Raw genomic sequence first — 23564 nt, forward strand, 5'->3', positions numbered from 1 at the left:
GTGTGTGTGTGCGTGCATGCGTGTGTGTGTGTGTGTGTGTGTGTGTGTGTGTGTGTGTGTGTGTGTGTGTGTGTGTGTGTGTGTGTGTGTGTGTGTGTACAACAACTGTTCTATTCCAGTGAGTACTGCGCCCACAGAAGTGGTACCATTTAGTTCAGAGGTTGAGTACAACGGCGCTGCAATATAAATGGGCAGTTTGTATTAGAGAAATCTGCTGCAAAGGCAGGGAATGTTTATAGAAAATCGCTGCTTTAATCCCCAAGAAGATTATCGACGAACCCTGGTCGTGCACTCGACAATTTTATAAAAATATTTATTAAATCGCCCTGTATATATATTCATTTTTTTCCAGGGGGGAAATATTCATATCCACAATATTGAAATATGCATCAAATTTCCAACCGGATGCAAAATTTGGAATTTGGAAGCAAATATGCTGTTGCAGAAAGCACATGCGATTTTGTGTCTGTTGTTGACCTTTCAATTGCTCATCTGTTATCAGTGACAACAATACTAATTTTGATTCGCAAAGGGAATCCTTCACTTGAGAGTGAAATTGAAATTTGTTAATTGGGCATTACAGTGGACCCCCGCATAACGATTACCTCCGAATGCGACCAATTATGTAAGTGTATTTATGTAAGTGCGTTTGTACGTGTATGTTTGGGGGTCTGAAATGGACTAATCTACTTCACAATATTTCTTATGGGAACAAATTCGGTCAGTACTGGCACCTGAACATACTTCTGGAGTGAAAAAATATCGTTAACCGGGGGTCCACTGTAGTTGAAAGTTGGGTAGGATGTAGGACGTGGTGTGGCCAGCCACGAATTTATCTCCTTGTGGAGATGGGTGGAAGGGGAGATGAGGAGAGCATTGATGCTGGGGAGGGATCTTGATTCAAGGATGGAGAGTTATGTTGTTGTTTCTTTGGATGTTGTTATTGTTGTGTTCTGCTGTTCTTGTTGTTGGTGGTGCTGTTGTATGTGTTTCCGTTGTGTTGTTGTTGTTGCTATTGTTGCTGATGTTGTGTTGCTGTGTTGTTGTTCTTCCTGTTTTATCTGTTTTTATTGTTGTTCTTGGGTTGCTGTTGTTGTTGTTGTTGTTAATATAACTAATGTATAACACCTGGGTGTAAATGGAAGGTGTGGTGATACCACCATACCATTCCAATCATACCCAGGTGAGTACATGCCCAAGTGAGTACATACTCAAGTGAGTACATGCCCAAGTGAGTACATGCCCAAGTGAGTACATACTCAAGTGAGTACATGCCCAAGTGAGTACATACTCAAGTGAGTACATGCCCAAGTGAGTACATACTCAAGTGAGTACATGCCCAAGTGAGTATATGGCAAGTATATATCCAAGTGAGCACATACTCAGGTGAGTACATGCCCAAGTGAGTATATGGCAAGTATATATCCAAGTGTGTACATACTCAAGTGAGTACATGCTCAAGTGAGTACATACTCAAGTGAGTACATGCCCAAGTGAGTATATGGCAAGTATATATCCAAGTGAGTACATGCCAGAGTATGTATATACCCAAGTGTGTACATGCCCAACTTTGCACATACCCAGGTGCGCACATGCCCAGCTATGTACATACCCATGTGTGTACATACCCAACTATGTACATACCCAGGTGTGTACATGCCCAAGTATGTACATACCCAGGTGTGTACATGCCAAAGAACATACTTACCAGGTGTGTACTTGCCCAACTATGTACATACCAGGTGTGTACATGCCCAACTATTTACATACCCAGGTGTGTACATGCCCAACTATGTACATACCCAGGTGTGCACATGCCAAAGAACATACTTACCAGGTGTGTACTTGCCCAACTATGTACATACCAGGTGTGTACATGCCCAACTATTTACATACCCAGGTGTGTACATGCCCAAGTATGTACATACCCAGGTGTGTACATGCCAAAGAACATACTTACCAGGTGTGTACTTGCCCAACTATGTACATACCAGGTGTGTACATGCCCAACTATTTACATACCCAGGTGTGTACATGCCCAACTATGTACATACCCAGGTGTGCACATGCCAAAGAACATACTTACCAGGTGTGTACTTGCCCAACTATGTACATACCAGGTGTGTACATGCCCAACTATTTACATACCCAGGTGTGTACATGCCCAAGTATGTACATACCCAGGTGTGTACATGCCAAAGAACATACTTACCAGGTGTGTACTTGCCCAACTATGTACATACCAGGTGTGTACATGCCCAACTATTTACATACCCAGGTGTGTACATGCCCAACTATGTACATACCCAGGTGTGCACATGCCAAAGAACATACTTACCAGGTGTGTACTTGCCCAACTATGTACATACCAGGTGTGTACATGCGGAAGTATGTAGACAAACACATGCACAGTAGACGACACATGCAAACTGTATACAACACTTACGTATCTTTATTGCAATAAACTTACCAAGTAATAAAATCTACACCTAGAAATTACTTAATAAAAAAAATTCTATGGCTGGACTCCTAAACGAACCAATGAAGATAACAGCTGTTAGGACATGTTCTGTACATGCTTCTTATTCTTGACCCACGAGTACTAAGCAAACATCACTGCATAACTTAATCTAGTGGAAAACTGATTACCATTAATAAAATTAGAGGCTTTCTCAATAAAGTCAGAGCAGATGGTAAGAAAGGGGACTTATTAAGGGGCGACTCGAAGTAAATACATTAGCTAAGCAAAGTAAAGGATTTTTATTTCGAAAGTTAGTCTCGACCTGGCCCAGAATTTTGGGGGAAATCTTGAAGGAGCTGCTTGCTAAAAAATGACCAATATGCTAATCTTCGTTGTGAAAACTTGCAGCTCTCTCTCTTTCTCTCTCTCTCTCTCTCTCTCTCTCTCTCTCTCTCTCTCTCTCTCTCTCTCTCTCTCTCTCTCTCTCTCTCTCTCTCTCTCTCTCTCTCTCTCTTCCTCTGCTTCCGCGTACCTGTCTTGATGCAACAACTTTAACAGAACCAACAACAGCAGCGACAACAACAGCAGCGACAACAACAGCAGCGACAACAACAGCACAAACAACAGCAACGATGACAGTGACAAAAGCAAAAGCAACAACAGTAACAGCTGCAGCAACATAACTACAACAACCACAACAAAAACAATATCAACAGCCATAACATCAACAACAGCATCAACAACCACAACCACCAACACAACAACAACCAACATCTACGACATCATCAACAATAACAATAGCAACAACAACAACAACAACAACAACAGCAGCAACAACAACAACCAAAATAACAACACCACCACCAACACCAACAACACCAACAACAACAACAACAACAACAACAACAACAACAACAACAACAACAACAACAACAACAACAACAACAACAACAACAACAACAACAACAACAACAACAACAACAACAACAACAGCAGCAACAACAACAACCAAAATAACAACACCACCACCAACACCAACAACAACAACAACAACAACAACAACAACAACAACAACAACAACAACAACAACAACAACAACAACAACAACAACAACAACAACAACAACAACAACAACAACAACAACAACAACAACAACAACACCAACAACAACAACACCAACAACAACAACAACAACAACAACAACAACAACAACAACAACAACAACAACAACAACAACAACAACAACAACAACAACAACAACAACAACAACAACAACAACAACAACAACAACAACAACAACAACAACACAACAGCGACAATACAAAAGCTCCAACAGTGGAAATAATTCCCCCAACTATGTCAATAACGATCAACTAGACAGGGGAAAAAAATCCACATTTTTTTCTCCCTGCCAGCAGCACTTTCTTCCCCGCCCCCTCACACACTCCCTCACACCTTGGGGGAAAATTCCCATTAATTTCCCTTCCAATAAATTGTCTAATGAACTGTTTACTGCTCAGAATGAGCTAAAATAAATTTATTGGTATCTGAATTGTTGTTAATATTCATCAATGGTTACCAATGGTTATCCATTGTTACCAATGCTTATCCATTGTTACCAATGGTTATCCATTGTTACCAATGGTTATCCATTGTTGCCAATGGTTATCCATTGTTACCAATGGTTATCCATTGTTACCAATGCTTATCCATTGTTGCCAATGGTTATCCATTGTTACCAATGGTTATCCATTGTTACCAATGGTTATCGGCTAATTTTGTAGCATCGGTATCGTCCGAAAACTGGGTATCAGTTTTGTTATGGACGCATTAACTATTGTTATACAGCCAATGCGTCACTGTTGTTAAGCACTCAGTGCCTCACTGTTGTTACACAGCCAATGCGTCACTGTTGTTAAGCACTCAGTGCCTCACTGTTGTTATACAGCCAATGCGTCACTGTTGTTAATCACTCAGTGCGTCACTGTTGTTACACAGCCAATGCGTCACTGTTGTTAAGCACTCAGTGCGTCACTGTTGTTACACAGCCAATACGTCACTGTTGTTAAGCACTAAATGCGTCACTGGTGTTAAAAAGTCAATGCGTTACTGTTGTTAAACAGTCATTGCGTCACTGTTTGAGAAGTTGCGTCAACAGAAGCCTCACAGGATTTTATAAACAGTCATAATTCGGACTGTTTGTGAATGGGATCCGACAAGTGCATCCCTGTATCCAGCAAACCCAGCCCCTTCTATCTCAATGCAGATCAGAATAGGGCAGAGTGCGGCATCAGTTTCGAATGCGGTTAAATGTATCTACGCTGAAGGTTTCAAGTCGATCGGAAGAGGTATTGACAAGTTATCACATGGAAACTAAAAACATCATTCGGACACACTGATTGTTCTTCATCATCCAGACACAATTGTTATTTAACATACAGTCACAAATTGTTTTTCAAAATCCGGACACAATTGTTCTTCAACATCTGGACACAATTGTTCTTCAACATCCGGACACAATTGTTCATCATCTGGACACATTATTTGTTGTACAACATCCTGATGCACAATATCCTAATGTACTCACATTAATTACTCTTCTGTACTTAAGACTCGTTTAGTACAAACTCTCTCTATGACTTTTGAGCTGAAATTAAGCTCATACAAGAGCTTAGTCTCGTTCTCGAGACTTACTGTGACCCTCTTCACAACTCTAACACTCGACCTAAGTAGTTCCTTGACGTACAGCGCTGGATCAGTCAAGTGACTTGAGTTTTTAATAAGAAAATAACAGAAATATGAGTTTAGATGGTGTGTGTGTGTGTGTGTGTGTGTGTGTGTGTGTGTGTGTGTGTGTGTGTGTACAGCATCCCAGCTGTTCATTATCTCGGGTTTGGTCTTCAGATGCACCGAGGCTGGTAAGCATCACGGGTCCTTCCCAGGTTGAGGAGGGCAAGACTCTCGACCTTACCTGCACCACCAGCGTCTCCAACCCCCCAGCCTCTCTCAGCTGGTCTGTGGCAGGTGGGTAATGAAGGAGGGAGGGAGAGAGGGAGGGAGAGAGAGGGAGGGAGGGAAGGATGGAGAGTGGGAGGGAGAGAGGGAAGGTTTTTGTATTTGTAGTCATATTAGAGAAATAACAATAGATGTGATAAATGATTTTGAAAACCTACAAGTTGAAGACTGCAACACCAATGCAACATATGTTGTGATACTTATTCAACATATGTTGCATAAGTATCTCAATCTTCAGTAACAATAGATGCATTTTTATACACGCACACACGTACTAACCACCCCCTTCAATTGCCCAGGAGAGACACTTGAAGAGATCAAGTCAGTAGTAGAGAGACAGGAGGATGGTGGGTGGGTGACCTTCTCTCACCTGGGTCAGCATCCCGTGGGTCAGCACAACCTGACAGAGGTCATGGTCGAGTGTCGAGCTGTCAACCCAGCCGTGGAACACGTCGTCAAGAACTTCAAGATCATCACTATTACCAGTGAGTACGTGGGAGTACCCGGGGGTACATGGAAGTATCTGGGAGTACATGGGGTACCTGGGGCTACAAGGGGTATGTGGGAGTACATGGGGTTACCTGGGAATACATGGGGGTACCTGTGAGTACATGGGAGTACCTGGGAGTATATTGGAGTACCTGGGAGTACGTGGGGTACCTGGGAGTACATGGGAGTACCTGGGAGTACATGGGGTAGCTGGGGCTACAAAGGGAGTACATGGGGTTACCTGGGAATACATAGGGGTACCTGTGAGTACATGGGGTAGCTGGGGGCTGCAAAGGGTATCTGGGAGTACGTGGGGTACCTGGGAGTACATGGGAATACCTGGGAGTATATTGGGGTACCTGAAATACATGGGAGTATATAATTAGCACAGCACTTGAATACCCACACTGAGAGAATCTACTGACAACTATCTATTTCTATCAAGATTTAGAACTATCCTGTATTATCTAGGTGTTTGAGACAAATAATAGTAAAGCAGAAGGCTCTCTTCCCACTCCCCACTCACTCTCTCTCTCTCTCTCTCTCTCTCTGTGGTCACCAGAGCGAGTACCATTTTCTTTTAGCGAAATATGAATTTAAAACATAAGCAAAAAAAAAAAAATTATTACCCCCGCTTCAAGGTGGCTTCAAGGGCTCTTGATCCGGTGTTTCTGGAGCTACCCCTCAGGCTTTTAGGATCAAACTTGATTATTTCTATTGTACCTAGGTGATCTTCAATCCCTACGACTTTAGTGCAATCCCTGCGTGAATCTCTGTATAGAAACAACCTATTTGTGGTTGCAGGGGTTGAATCACAGCTCCTGGACCCGTGTACCCATGTATGCGTGTGCATATGAATTTATTTGATCAAAGAAAACCTCACATGGGAGAGAGGAGCTGATAACGACGTGTCGGTCCAGCTCGGACCATTAACGAGCCACAGTAGCTAATGGTCTAAGTCAGACCGAAACGTCGTGGGAAGTTTTGTGTTCCTACGTTCGAGTTATTTGTGTAATGTCTGCTACTACTACAAGTGGTACTTGTAGTAGTAGTGCAAATATTGAAGCTTGTAGAGGTGATATTTGCAGTGGTGATAATTGTAGTGGTGATACTTGCAGTGGTGATACTTGCAATGGTGATACTTGTAGTGGTGATATTTGTAGTGGTGATACTTGTAGTGGTGATACTTGTATTGGTGATAATTGTAATGGTGATACTTGCAGTGGTGATACTTGCAGTGGTGATAATTGTAGTGGTGATACTTGTAGTGGTGATACTTGTATAGGTGATACTTGTAGTGGTGATACTTGAAGTGGTGATACTTGTATTGGTGATAATTGTATTAGTGATACTTGTAATGGTGATACTTGTAGTGGTGATAATTGTAGTGGTGATACTTGTAGTGGTGATACTTGCAATGGTGATACTTGTAGTGGTGATACTTGTAGTGGTGATACTTGCAATGGTGATACTTGTAGTGGTGATACTTGTATTGGTGATAATTGTAATGGTGATACTTGCAGTGGTGATAATTGTAGTGGTGATACTTGCAGTGGTGATATTTGCAATGGTGATACTTGTAGTGGTGATACTTGTACTGGTGATACTTGTATTGGTGATAATTGTAATGGTGATACTTGCAGTGGTGATACTTGCAGTGGTGATATTTGTAGTGGTGATAATTGTAGTGGTGACACTTGTAGTGGTGATACTTGCAGTTGTGACACTTGTAGTGGTGAAAATTGTAGTGGTGATACTTGTAGTGGTGATACTTGCAGTGGTGATACTTGCAGTGGTGATACTTGCAGTGGTGATACTTGTAGTGGTGATAATTGTAGTGGTGATACTTGTAGTGGTGATACTTGTAGTGGTGATACTTGCAGTGGTGATAATTGTAGTGGTGATACTTGCAGTGGTGATACTTGTAGTGGTGATAATTGTAGTGGTGATACTTGTAGTGGTGATACTTGTAGTTGTGATACTTGCAGTGGTGATACTTGTAGTGGTGATACTTGCAGTTGTGACACTTGTAGTGGTGATAATTGTAGTGGTGATACTAGTAGTGGTGATACTTGTAGTGGTGATACTTGCAGTGGTGATACTTGCAGTGGTGATACTTGTAGTGGTTATAATTGTAGTGGTGATACTTGTAGTGGTGATACTTGCAGTTGTGACACTTGCAGTGGTGATACTTGCAGTGGTGATACTTGCAGTGGTGACACTTGCAGTGGTGATACTTGCAGTGGTGATACTTGCAGTGGTGATACTTGTAGTGGTGATAATTGTAGTGGTGATACTTGTAGTGGTGATACTTGCAGTGGTGATACTTGCAGTGGTGATACTTGCAGTGGTGATACTTGCAGTGGTGATACTTGCAGTGGTGATACTTGCAGTGGTGATACTTGTAGTGGTGATAATTGTACTGGTGATACTTGTAGTGGTGATACTTGCAGTTGTGACACTTGCAGTGGTGATACTTGCAGTGGTGATACTTGCAGTGGTGATACTTGCAGTAGTGATACTTGTAGTGGTGATACTTGCAGTGGTGATACTTGCAGTGGTGATACCTGCAGTGGTGATACTTGCAATGGTGTTACTTGCAGTGGTGATACTTGCGGTGGTGATACTTGCAGTGGTGATACTTGCAGTGGTGATACTTGCAGTGGTGATACGTGCAGTGGTGATACTTGCAGTGGTGATACTTGCAGTGGTGATACTTGCAGTGGTGATACTTGCAGTGGTGATACTTGCAGTGGTGATACTTGCAGTGGTGATACTTGCAGTGGTGATACTTGCAGTGGTGATACTTGCAGTGGTGATACTTGCAGTAGAGGGGTAATTATCAAGTGATAGTAACTGCAGCTCTGCTGGAAGGAAACCTCTGAAGCTGCCGCAGCTGCTGGACCTCTAATGGAATACGTGACTGTCTTCACTGTCCTATTGAAGTCTGCTAGCTCAGGCTGACACTACTGAAGTCTGCTAGCTCAGGCTGACACTACTGAAGTATGCTAGCTCAGGCTGACACTACTGAAGTCTGCTAGCTCAGGCTGACACTACTGAAGTCTGCTAGCTCAGGCTGACACTACTGAAGTCTGCTAGCTCAGGCTGACACTACTGAAGTCTGCTAGCTCAGGCTGACACTACTGAAGTATGCTAGCTCAGGCTGACACTACTGAAGTCTGCTAGCTCAGGCTGACACTACTGAAGTCTGCTAGCTCAGGCTGACACTACTGAAGTATGCTAGCTCAGGCTGACACTACTGAAGTATGCTAGCTCAGGCTGACACTACTGAAGTATGCTAGCTCAGGCTGACACTACTGAAGTATGCTAGCTCAGGCTGACACTACTGAAGTATGCTAGCTCAGGCTGACACTATTGAAGTCTGCTAGCTCAGGCTGACACTACTGAAGTCTGCTAGCTCAGGCAGACACTACTCAAGTATGCTAGCTCAGGCTGACACTACTGAAGTATGCTAGCTCAGGCTGACACTACTGAAGTATGCTAGCTCAGGAAGTCTGCTAGCTCAGGCTGACACTACTGAAGTATGCTAGCTCAGGCTGACACTACTGAAGTATTCTAGCTCAGGCTGACACTACTGAAGTCTTCTAGCTCAGGCTGACACTACTGAAGTAAGTTAGCTCAGGCTGACACTATTGAAGTATGCTAGCTCAGGCTGACACTATTGAAGTATGCTAGCTCAGGCTGACACTATTGAAGTATGCTAGCTCAGGCTGACACTATTGAAGTATGCTAGCTCAGGCTGACACTATTGAAGTATGCTAGCTCAGGCTGACACTATTGAAGTATGCTAGCTCAGGCTGACACTATTGAAGTATGCTAGCTCAGGCTGACACTATTGAAGTCTTCTAGCTCAGGCTGACACTACTGAAGTAAGTTAGCTCAGGCTGACACTATTGAAGTATGCTAGCTCAGGCTGACACTATTGAAGTATGCTAGCTCAGGCTGACACTATTGAAGTATGCTAGCTCAGGCTGACACTATTGAAGTATGCTAGCTCAGGCTGACACTATTGAAGTATGCTAGCTCAGGCTGACACTACTGAAGTATGCTAGCTCAGGCTGACACTATTGAAGTATGCTAGCTCAGGCTGACACTATTGAAGTATGCTAGCTCAGGCTGACACTACTGAAGTATGCTAGCTCAGGCTGACACTACTGAAGTATGCTAGCTCAGGCTAACACTATTGAAGTATGCTAGCTCAAGCTGACACTACTGAAGTCTACTAGCTCAGGCTGACACTATTGAAGTATGCTAGCTCAGGCTGACACTACTGAAGTATGCTAGCTCAGGCTGACACTACTGAAGTCTGCTAGCTCAGGCTGACACTACTGAAGTCTGCTAGCTCAGGCTGACACTACTGAAGTATGCTAGCTCAGGCTGACACTACTGAAGTATGCTAGCTCAGGCTGACACTACTGAAGTCTGCTAGCTCAGGCTGACACTACTGAAGTATGCTAGCTCAGGCTGACACTATTGAAGTATGCTAGCTCAAGCTGACACTACTGAAGTCTACTAGCTCAGGCTGACACTATTGAAGTATGCTAGCTCAGGCTGACACTACTGAAGTATGCTAGCTCAGGCTGACACTATTGAAGTATGCTAGCTCAGGCTGACACTACTGAAGTATGCTAGCTCAGGCTGACACTACTGAAGTCTTCTAGCTCAGGCTGACACTACTGAAGTCTGCTAGCTCAGGCTGACACTACTGAAGTAAGTTAGCTCAGGCTGACACTACTGAAGTCTTCTAGCTCAGGCTGACACTACTGAAGTCTGCTAGCTCAGGCTGACACTATTGAAGTATGCTAGCTAAGGCTGACACTATTGAAGTATGCTAGCTCAGGCTGACACTACTGAAGTATGCTAGCTCAGGCGGACACTACTGAAGTATGCTAGCTCAGGCTGACACTACTGAAGTCTGCTAGCTCAGGCTGACACTACTGAAGTATGCTAGCTCAGGCTGACACTACTGAAGTAAGTTAGCTCAGGCTGACACTACTGAAGTAAGTTAGCTCAGGCTGACACTACTGAAGTAAGTTAGCTCAGGCTGACACTATTGAAGTATGCTAGCTCAGGCTGACACTACTGAAGTAAGTTAGCTCAGGCTGACACTACTGAAGTAAGTTAGCTCAGGCTGACACTACTGAAGTCTGCTAGCTCAGGCTGACACTACTGAAGTCTGCTAGCTCAGGCTGACACTACTGAAGTAAGTTAGCTCAGGCTGACACTACTGAAGTATGCTAGCTCAGGCTGACACTACTGAAGTCTGCTAGCTCAGGCTGACACTACTGAAGTCTGCTAGCTCAGGCTGACACTACTGAAGTCTGCTAGCTCAGGCTGACACTATTGAAGTATGCTAGCTCAGACTGACACTACTGAAGTATGCTAGCTCAGGCGGACACTACTGAAGTATGCTAGCTCAGGCTGACACTACTGAAGTAAGTTAGCTCAGGCTGACACTACTGAAGTAAGTTAGCTCAGGCTGACACTACTGAAGTCTGCTAGCTAAGGCTGACACTATTGAAGTATGCTAGCTCAGGCTGACACTACTGAAGTAAGTTAGCTCAGGCTGACACTACTGAAGTCTGCTAGCTCAGGCTGACACTACTGAAGTCTCCCAGCTCAGGCTGACACTACTGAAGTCTGCTAGCTCAGGCTGACACTACTGAAGTATGCTAGCTCAGGCGGACACTACTGAAGTCTGCTAGCTCAGGCTGACACTACTGAAGTCTGCTAGCTCAGGCTGACACTACTGAAGTATGCTAGCTCAGGCTGACACTACTGAAGTCTGCTAGCTCAGGCTGACACTACTGAAGTATGCTAGCTCAGGCTGACACTACTGAAGTATGCTAGCTCAGGCTGACACTACTGAAGTATGCTAGCTCAGGCTGACACTACTGAAGTCTGCTAGCTCAGGCTGACACTACTGAAGTCTGCTAGCTCAGGCTGACACTACTGAAGTCTCCCAACTCAGGCTGACACTACTGAAGTCTGCTAGCTCAGGCTGACACTACTGAAGTCTCCCAACTCAGGCTGACACTACTGAAGTCTCCCAACTCAGGCTGACACTACTGAAGTCTGCTAGCTCAGGCTGACACTACTGAAGTCTCCCAACTCAGGCTGACACTACTGAAGTCTCCCAACTCAGGCTGACACTACTGAAGTCTCCCAGCTCAGGCTGACACTACTGAAGTCTTCTAGCTCAGGCTGACACGACTGAAGTCTCCCAACTCAGGCTGACACTACTTAAGTCTCCCAGCTCAGGCTGACACGACTGAAGTCTCCCAACTCAGGCTGACACTACTTAAGTCTCCCAGCTCAGGCTGACACGACTGAAGTCTCCCAACTCAGGCTGACACTACTTAAGTCTCCCAGCTCAGGCTGACACTACTGAAGTCTGCTAGCTCAGGCTGCACTACTGAAGTCTTCTAGCTCAGGCTGACACGACTGAAGTCTCCCAACTCAGGCTGACACTACTTAAGTCTCCCAGCTCAGGCTGACACTACTGAAGTCTGCTAGCTCAGGCTGACACTACTGAAGTCTCCCAGCTCAGACTGACACTACTGAAGTCTGCTAGCTCAGGCTGACACCATTGAAGTCTCCCAACTTAAGCTGACACTATTGAAGTCTGCTAGCTCAGGCTGACACTATTGAAGTCTGCTAGCTCAGGCTGACACTAAGGAAGTCTGCTTGCTCAGTCTGACACTACTGAAGTATGCTAGCTCAGGCTGACACCACTGAAGTCTGCTAGCTCAGGCTGACATTACTGAAGTTTGCTAGCTCAGGCTGACACTACCGAAGTCTGCTAGCTCAGGCTGACACTACTGAATTCTCCCAGCTCAGGCTGAAACTACTGAAATCTCCCAGCTCAGGCTGACACTACTGAAGTCTGCTAGCTCAGGCTGACACTATTGAAGTCTCCCAGCTCAGGCTGACACTACTGAAGTCTCCCAGCTCAGGCTGACACTACTGAAGTCTGCTAGCTCAGGCTGACGCTACTGAAGTCTCTCATCTAAGGCTGACACTATTGAAGTCTCCCAGCCCAGGCTGAAACTACTGAAATCTCCCAGCTCAGGTTGACACTACTGAAGTCTCCCAGCTCAGGCTGACACTACTGAAGTCTCCCAGCTCAGGCTGACACTACTGAAGTCTCCCAGCTCAGGCTGACACTACTGAAGTCTCCCAGCTCAGGCTGACACTACTGAAGTCTCCCAGCTCAGGCTGACACTACTGAAGTCTCCCAGCTCAGGCTGACACTACTGAAGTCTCCCAGCTCAGACTGACACTACTGAAGTCTCCCAGCTCAGACTGACACTACTGAAGTCTCCCAGCTCAGACTGACACTACTGAAGTCTCCCAGCTCAGACTGACACTACTGAAGTCTCCCAGCTCAGACTGACACTACTGAAGTCTCCCAGCTCAGACTGACACTACTGAAGTCTCCCAGCTCAGACTGACACTACTGAAGTCTCCCAGCTCAGACTGACACTACTGAAGTCTCCCAGCTCAGACTGACACTACTGAAGTCTCCCAGCTCAGACTGACACTACTGAAGTCTCCCAGCTCAGACTGATACATTTCAACACTTTGTATGAGCTCCATTATGTGTGATGGAATATGACAGGGTAATTCACCTACTGTGATGGAATATGACAGGGTAATTCACCTACTGTAATGGAATATGACAGGGAAATTCACCTACTGTGATGGAATATGACAGAGAAATTCACCTACTTTGATGGCATATGACAGGGAAATTCACCTACTGTGATGGAATATGACAGGGAAATTCACCTACTGTGATGGAATATGACAGGGAAATTCACCTACTGTGATGGAATATGACAGGGAAATTCACCTACTGTGATGGAATATGACAGGGAAATTCACCTACTGTGATGGAATATGACAGGGAAATTCACCTATTTGATGGAATATTGCAAGGAAATTCACCTTCTGTGATGGAATATGACAGGGAAATTCACCTACTGTGATGGAATATGACAGGGAAATTCACCTACTGTGATGGAATATGACAGGGAAATTCATCTACTGTGATGGAATATGACCGGGAAATTAGCCTACTGTGATGAAATATAACAGGGAAATTCACCTACTGTGATGGAATATGACAGCGAAATTCACCTACTGTAATGGAATATGACAGAGAATTTCACCTTCTGTGATGGAATATGACAGGGAAATTCACCTACTGTGATGTCATATGACAGGGAAATTCACCTACTGTGATGGAATATGACAGGGAAATTCACCTACTGTGATGGAATATGACAGGGAAATTCACCTACTGTGATGGAATATGACAGGGAAATTCACCTACTTTGATGGAATATGACATGGAAATTCACCTACTGTGATGGAATATGACAGGGAAATTCACCTACTGTGATGGAATATGACAGGGAAATTCACCTACTGTGATGGAATATGACAGGGAAATTCACCTACTGTGTTGGAATATGACAGGGTAAACACACTCTCTCTGATGGAATGTGAGAGGGAAATTCACGTACTGTGATGGAATATGACAGGTAAATTCACTTACTGTGACGGAATATGACAGGGAAATTCACCTACTTTGATGGAATATGACAGGGAAATTCACCTACTGTGATGGAATATGACAGGGAAATTCACCTACTGTGATGGAATATGACAGGGAAAACACACTCTCTCTGATTGAATATAACAGGGAAATTCACGTACTGTGATGGAATATGACAGGTAAATTCACTTACTGTGACGGAATATGACAGGGAAATTCACCTACTGTGATGGAATATGACAGGGAAATTCACCTACTGTGATGGTATATGACAGGTAAATTCACTTACTGTGACGGAATATGACAGGGAAATTCACCTACTGTGATGGAATATGACAGGGAAATTCACCTTCCCTGACGGACATCAACAGACTGATCTCAAAACTCGCGCAAGACAGAACAGTTTGAAGACGTTCACAAGACGCATTCTCAAGGTGTTGCTTGAAAACCGCTTTGGCGTTTGCGGTTATGAATTTGGAAAATTGGTATCTGTACAGAGATAACAGAATTCGAACCTTTCTAGAGCGAACTTACACCAGCGGTGAAAGTTTCAAGCCGATCGGAAGAGGCATATTAGAGGAGCTTGGAAGAAGTAGGAGAAGAGGAAGAAGAAGAAGAAGAAGAAGAAGAAGAAGAAGAAGAAGAAGAAGAAGAAGAAGAAGAAGAAGAAGAAGAAGAAGAAGAAGAAGAAGAAGAAGAAGAAGAAGAAGAAGAAGAAGAAGACGAAGAAGAAGAAGAAGAAGAAGAAGAAGAAGAAGAAGAAGAAGAAGAAGAAGAAGAAGCAGAAGAAGAAGAAGAAGAAGAAGAAGAAGAAGAAGAAGAAGAAGAAGAAGAAGAAGAAGAAGAAGAAGAAGAAGAAGAAGAAGAAGAAGAAGAAGGAGGAGGAGAAGGAGGAGGAGGAGCCTAAAGGTTATACCACTTTCTGGTAAGAGTTGTCTGGTAAGTTGCAGTCAGACTCCGCTCATTCAACTTAAGTGGTCGTATATTCCCAACTGAAGGGGAGGTATATTCTAGACTTAAGTAAGAGTATATTTAAGAAATAATTGGTTGTATATTCAAGACTTTCGTGGGGTATATTCATATCTTAAGTGGGTGTATATTCAAAACTAAGGTGGGTGTATATTTGTCCGAAGAGGGGATATGTTGAGCATACTAGTGTATATAGTATACTCCAATTAACAGCCTGTATAGTTATATTAAAGCGATGTATATTCGTCCTTAGAAGTAATATATTGGGCATACTAGTGTATATATAAGCCATGTCAATTAATAGCCAGCATAGTTCTTTAAAATCGGTGTATATTCCTCTTAAGAGGATGTATATAGTTATGATTAAGTATATTCTAGTTAGGAAAGTGTATATTCAATACATATATACAGGTGGAGGTCGTTTTGACTTTAGGTAGAGGTCGTTTTGAAAAGGAGCTGCCTCACATGGGCCAGTAGGCCTTCTGCAGTGTTCCTCCATTCTTATGTTCTTATGTTCTTATGAGTTGAGAATGTATATTGAATGGCTATGATACAGATACTTGCAGATGTTGATAGCTATTGACACATGTTGACAGCTAACGACAGTTGTTGATAGCTATCAACAGATGTTAAAAGTTGCTGATGCATGTTGACAGATATTGACACATGTTGACAGGTAATTAAATGAATTTCTTACACATTTCTGTAACTTCATGACATTCACGTGACTTCATATAACCCTTGACATCTTTTTCCTTGACGTAAAACATCATCCCAGCTGAGTATCATGTGATGTCATCGCGATATGTGATATCATTCCATTCTTTCCATTATGAAAAAAAAAAATTATTTACCCATATCACAGAAGTTGCAAGATTTTTTTTGTAAACCTATTGCTCAAAATGTGCAAAAGAATATGTCAGAAATTGCAATACGTGTAAGCTTTTAGCACGACGACTGGTTGGCTAATTGGGTGATTAAGGCCGCACGTCACCTGTCCACCGTAAGTTTATGTGCCAGTAAACAGTCACCCATTTGACTCTCTAAGCAACAGGATGACTGGCTCTTTAATACTTAAAATAACCATTAAACTAAGTTCTTTGTATATATGTATATGTATATATATATATATATATATATATATATATATATATATATATATATATATATATATATATATATATATATATATATATATATATATATATATATATATATATATATATATCCTGGATTTCTTTTAAACTATTCAACTTGATTAGGTGTAAAAAGAACTGTGTTGACATGACATCACTTTATCTTCGTCAACTTGACTTCGTTAACCTTTGACCTTGTTGCCCCCCACAGAGCCCCCTGGAGTGCCGGTGTTCGTGGGTAACCTTCAGCGAGAAATCATCGCTGGTACCACACTAGATGTGACCTGTACTACTGTGGGAGGTCATCCACCCCCTACTGTGAGGTAAGTGAGATGTTCTCTCTCTCTCTCTCTCTCTCTCTCTCTCTCTCTCTCTCTCTCTGATCCAGCCAACAGCACTCTCCTTGGTGCTCCTCTTGGTCCCAGTGCCATTGATCTGATCCTAGGAAAGAAAATCTCAGACCTCAGGACGATGGAAGACAGGATGCAAGACATTGATACACAAGATGCCTGCTACCTACTCACCAAGTGCCCGTCCATCCCAGAACTTGCCTACTTCCCGAGATGCTCCCCAGCCTTCAGTAGTCCGAAACTCAAGGAATGTGACTACCTCCTTAAGACAATACTAGAGAGTGTATTGAATCTTTCCCTTGAAGATGAACAGTGGTTGAAAGCCTCACTTCCAGTCAGGTTTGGTGGCCTTTGGGTACGCAAATCCTCCCATATTTCCCTACCAGCTTCCCTACCATCTTCCATAGCATCAAACGAGTTAATAAAACAAATTCTTCTGGACAACCTCAGTGACTCAGCAGGAATACAGGACAATAGCTACGCCAGTGTTATCACTGAATGGGAGACTCTTGCTGCTCCAGCACCAAAACCTATTGCAACACTGGCCTACAAACAGTCAAGTTGGGATGGTTCCATCGCTGAAAAGGCACTTGCCAACGTGCTTAGGGATGCAACATCAGACAGGGAGACTGCCCGTCTCCAAGCTGTGAGTGCACATCATTTCGGGGACTTCCACCAAACAGTTCCCACATTGCCTCGACCGTAAGACTCCCGTATTGCAGTGGCTTTCCGCTTCGTTGCCCCAATTCACAAGGAATATACGTGCATTTGCGGAGATGCGCAAGCCAACCAATATGGTCTACATGGTCTTAACTGCTCCATAAACCTAGGTTGGCACGCAAGACACAATGAAGTCAGCTACATCATAAAGAGAAGCCTTGCTACAGCTGGGATGCCCAGCCGAGAGCCCCGATCACTAGCAGCCAACAATACGCACAACCCAGCAAACCACCTTGACGGGATCACCATCTATCCATGGAAGAATAGCAAGTTCTTAGCATGGGACTACACCTGAGTGCCCACACTGGTTTACACCTATATCCATCACAGTGTGGGGCAACAGGGAGGAGCTGCTGATCACAGGAAGGAGTACAAGATCAGCAAGTACAGGGACATAAGCCAACAGTATCAAATTGTCCCAGTGGGATCAGAGACCTTGGGATCATGGGGGAAAAACAACTGCACGCTTCCTTAAAGAACTGGGTTCCAGACTCATCGACACCACCAGAAACCCAAGGGCAGCCACTTTCACATTCCAGCGCCTCAGCGTAGCCATCCAGAGGGAAAATGCATGCTGCATATTGGGCTCGCGTCCGGCTTCGGATGAGCTGGAGGAGATTCATAATCCTTGATATAATGTACAGTACAGTTCTAGAGGTGGTATATATATATATATATATATATATATATATATATATATATATATATATATATATATATATATATATATATATATATATATATATACTATCCTACCAATCATCTTCTCTCCTTCTTAGGGTAGAAATTACCGTCAAACGGCCTTAAATTCTTCAGAGTTCCTAATTTGCAGGAAAAGATTTAGAATCGGTTAAAAGAGTCTTGGGAGACGCTCCAAACCTCAGAGCAGGATCAAGAGGAGTGAAGACGTCTTTAGAGGATCTGAACCTCCACAAAAATGATAAACGAGGTTTCAAGTTCACCTAAGACGGCAATCGAAAACTAACCAGCAGTATATATATATATATATATATATATATATATATATATATATATATATATATATATATATATATATATATATATATATATATATATATATATGTACATATATATAGATGAGTGTGTGCGTGGGTGGGTATATATGAAGAGAGAGAGAGAGAGAGAGAGAGAGAGAGAGAGAGAGAGAATGAGCGAGAGGATTCAGAGATTTGGAACTCGTTAGGAAAGGATCACAAACAACATTGGAATTCGTCACCGTGGGTTTAAAGACCTTCACGAGAGACATAAAGACTGGACACGCGCTACAAGGACTCCAGAAACTCATTTAGAACCTCGGAAACCCTGAACTTTTCCAAGGATTTCAGGTCACTGCACTTCTTCGACGGACTTCATCAACCAGAAATTCTTGAAGAATTTTTTTACGTGAAATTCCCAATGGAACTCAAAATATATGATATTTTTCGAAGGTTTATATATATACATATATATATATATATATATATATATATATATATATATATATATATATATATATATATATATATATATATATATATATATACATACATATATGCAAAACAACCACTGTGAAAGAATAGAGAAATTCGAAGCGCTTTCGTGACTACTCACATTATCAAGGAACAGTGATAGTAAAGCATCAAAGGAAGGTATATAGAGGGGTAGCCCACACCTCACTATCAGATCCCACAACAACGAAACACCTGACGCGAGACAGCAGGCCCACCGGCCGAACTAGACAGGTCCTTCATACAACCCACCAACATACTATTCTACCCAAGAAATAAGAAATTTAAAAAAAATATTATTTGTCCAATGTATTATTAAATTCTTCCCAAATTCTATTAATTATAAATGGATCTAATTTATATAAACCAAAGGAAATATTCATATTATTGTCAAAACTGCTTTTTATGAAACAAGACTGAATATATTCCTGTCGACCATGGACTTGCTTGATGCTACTTTCTCAACTTTTTCAAAATCAATTGTATGGTTAAAATCTAGGTGTGGATTCCAAACTGGTGCTGCATACTCCAGTATGGGCCTGACGTAGATTGTATACAGAGTCTTAAACGAATCCTTACTGAGGTATCGGAACGCTATCCGTAGGTTTGCCAGGCGCCCGTATGCTGCAGCAGTTATCTGATTGATGTGCGCCTCAGGAGATATGCTCGGTGTTATACTCACCCCCAGATCTTTTTCCTTGAGTGAGGTTTGCAGTCTTTGGCCATCTAAACTATATTGTGTCTGCGGTCTTCTTTGCTCTTCCCCAATCTTCATGACTTTGCATTTGGCAGGGTTAAATTCAAGGAGCCAGTTGCTGGACCAGGCTTGTAGCCTCTGTGTGTGTGTGTGTGTGTGTGTGTGTGTGTGTGTGTGTGTGTGTGTGTGTGTGTGTGTGTGTGTGTGTGTGTGTGCGTGTGTGCGTGTGTGTGTGTGTGTGTATGTGGCACGTTTGAGGTGATCAGTCCCAAAGCCTTGATTGGAGGTTGTCAGTCCCTCAGCCTTAGTAAGAGATAATCAGTCCCTCAGGACTCGATGAAGGATCTCACAATCCTCTTCATCCCTGAGAAATCAGTAACAGACTTGAGACCCTTAGAAACTAGAGGATGACTCTAGGATTTCAGAACTGCTTATCTAACTTCAGGAGCCAGAAAACCGAGGAAAAAAATACTGACTTTGAAGTCCTTGAAGGACTTCAGGAGCCTGAGTCATACCGAGCCGCAACAATGCTTACTGAACTTGGCTGAAATTTATCAAAATTTAGGGGATCTCATCAAGCTCCACTTGAACTCATCAAGCTCCACTGGAACTCATGAACCTCCACTGGAACTCATGAAGCTTCACTGGAACTCATGAAGCTCCACTGGAACTCATGAAGCTCCATTGGAACTCATGAAGCTCCACTGGAACTCATGAAGCTCCACTGGAACTCATGAAGCTCCACTGGAACTCACGAAGCTCCACTGGAACTCATGAAGCTCCACTGGAACTCATGAAGCCCCACTGGAACTCATGAAGCTCCACTGGAACTCATGAAGCTCCACTGGAACTGGCAAAACGCCACTGAAACTCACAGAACTCGACTGAAAAAACGCTGCAACAAGGGCGAAACGTTCTCACTGACAAACTTCCCGACCTTCACAGTCTCCCATTCGATTGAAATGGGGAATTCGAGTGAACGCTGTTTCAGCTCACCTGAAGTCAGCGTGAACTCACTGAAGTCAAAGAGAACATGTGAACGCGAACTGTAACGAGACGAACTTAAGTTCTGGACGACAGTTAAGAGAATTTTTTTTTTAAGCAACCCGACCAGCCGAGCGCTGGTTCGTACGTCGGGTTGCGTGCGGCCAACAGTAACAGCCAGGTTGATCAGGCCCTGATCCACCATGAGGCCTGGTCACAGACGGGGCTGCGGGAGCGTTGACCACAGGAACTCTCTCCAGGTATACTCCAGATATACTCCAGATTTCACACGTTAGTCGGAGTGCTACCTATCTCCGCGCTATTTATTCTTACAGGTATATATGCTGAGAGGTGTATACCTCTCAGTGTATATTCACTCAGAATTTAATCCGTATTGTAGCCATGTTCAACCCCAACAATCCTAACCATGTTCAACCCGAAAAAATTCCAACCATGTTCAACCCGAAAAAATTCCAACCAAGTTCAACCCGAAAAAATTCCAACCATGTTCAACCCGAAAAAATTCCAACCATGTTCAACCCGAAAAAATTCCAACCATGTTCAACCCGAAAAAAATCCAACCATGTTCAACACGAAAAAATTCCAACCATGTTCAACCCGAAAAATTTCCAACCATGTTCAGTACCAATAATTCCAAACATGTGCTTTGAATGCGTCTCTCCCAACGGTTGCAGCGATGCGTTAGCTATATGTCGCTACAATAAATTCCAACTATGCGCGGTGCCAGCACCAACAACCTTGCTGTCAGCAAAGGCGCAGCTGTTCCCTCCACCGCTGTCAGCGTGTCTCATCTCTGAGAGTGCCAGACATCGCCTGATTCATTGCGAAATGTGCTTAATTAAGTGCCTAGCGGGGAGCTCATTTCTGGCACTGCGGTAGTGAGTGCCTATGCGCACTCCTAGGTGACTGTACGCTCACGTGTGTGTGTGTGTGTGTGTGTGTGTGTGTGTGTGTGTGTGTGTGTGTACCTTGAAGCAATGTTTACACTCACAGCTGTGAGTACCTCGGAATTAAAGAGAAAATTTTTGAGAGAGTTGCATGCAAAATGAAGTAACTGCTCATTCTCTCTCTCTCTCTCTCTCTCTCTCTCTCTCTCTCTCTCTCTCTCTCTCTCTCTCTCTCTCTCTCTCTCTCTCTCTGTCTGTCTGTCTGTCTCTCTCTCTCTCTCTCTCTCTCTCTCTCTCTCTCTCTCTCTCTCTCTCTCTCTCTCTCTCTCTCTCTCTCTCTCTCTCTCTCTCCCTTTCTGTCTCTTTCTCTACTAAGCAATGCAATATAACTATAGGTCAGTCAGGTGAGAATCTTTGAACTGCAGCATCTGACTTCTCTCTATCTCCCTCTCTCTTTCTCTCTACCTATCTACCTATTTCTATCTCTATATTAAACAATGCAATGTAACCATATAAGTTAATCAAATGAACATCTTTGAACCGCAGCATCCGCCTTCTCTCCTCCGGCAGGATATACAAGGAGTCTGAGGCGCTGCTGACGGAGCTACAGCGGGAGGGCAGCAACCTGACCCGGGCCAGGGCGGAGGTGCTGGTGTCACCTGGTGACAACGGTGCTGAACTCACCTGTCATGCCTCCACCTCCACCCACTCCGCTCCAGTTACCACCTCCGTCAACCTAATATATATATATATATATATATATATATATATATATATATATATATATATATATATGCAATAAGATCACAGTAAACAGGTGATTTCAGAATAAGCAAAACAACCACTCTGAAAGAATAGAGAAATTCCAAGCGCTTTCGTGACTACTCACATTATCAAGGAACTATGAAAGTAAAGCATCCAAGGAAGCTATATAAGGGGTCTGGCCAGCACCTCACTATCAGATCCCACAACGGTTAAACACCTGACGCGCGCCGACCCAACTTGGATAGGTCCTTTGCACAACTCACCCACAAACTATTCTACCCAAGAAAATTTAAAAATTATTATTTGTCCAGTGTATTATTAAATTCTTCCCAAATTCTATTAATTATAAATGGATCTAATTTATATAAACCAAAGGAAATATTCATATTATTGTCAAAACTGCTTTTTATGAAACAAGATTCAATTATATTCCTGTCGACCATGGACTTGCTTGATACTACTTTCTCAACTTTTTGAAAATCAATTGGATGGTTAAAATCTCTTACATGAATAAATAGAGCATTTGGAATCTTGTCCAGTTCTAATGCTATATTTATGTTGTTTTAATCTTAGTTCGAGATTTTTACAAGTTTGACCGTAATAAACTTTATCGCAAATTTTACAAGGAATCTTATAGACACATCCATCAGCATTTTGGGGGGAATTCATTATCAAAAGTTTTTTTAACTTTAAAAGATTTTTCATTTACATTTCCTTGGCAAATTAAATAGCTTAGCCCATTCTATAAATTTTACTGTTGAATTTGAAGAATATAACTCATTGCCTTTACTAGATGTTTTAATTATTAAGGGTAATAATGAATTCAAATTTAAAATTTACAGAAAACCTACAAATAACTGTTCCTATGTCCAATATTATTTTTCCCATCAAGATAGAGTTAAACTGTCTGTTTTCTCATCAATGTTTTTGAGAGCTTTACGAATTTGTAGTCCAGAGTTCATAGATGAGGAAATACCC

At 42.8% G+C, this 23564-nt stretch overlaps 1 protein-coding gene across 1 annotated transcript in view; it reads left to right on the forward strand.

Moving 5' to 3' along the window:
* LOC128702006 (nephrin-like) overlaps positions 1 to 23564 on the forward strand; it is a 161001-nt gene that overhangs the window by 90025 nt on the left and 47412 nt on the right. Inside the window, exons 7-10 of the mRNA XM_070101414.1 lie at positions 5366 to 5485; positions 5776 to 5961; positions 16866 to 16977; positions 22392 to 22551. Coding sequence (XP_069957515.1) covers positions 5366 to 5485; positions 5776 to 5961; positions 16866 to 16977; positions 22392 to 22551 — 578 coding nt within the window. The remainder of the gene's footprint in view (positions 1 to 5365; positions 5486 to 5775; positions 5962 to 16865; positions 16978 to 22391; positions 22552 to 23564) is intronic.

Source organism: Cherax quadricarinatus, chromosome 77 (assembly GCF_038502225.1).
Source record: "Cherax quadricarinatus isolate ZL_2023a chromosome 77, ASM3850222v1, whole genome shotgun sequence".
NCBI lineage: Eukaryota > Metazoa > Arthropoda > Malacostraca > Decapoda > Parastacidae > Cherax > Cherax quadricarinatus.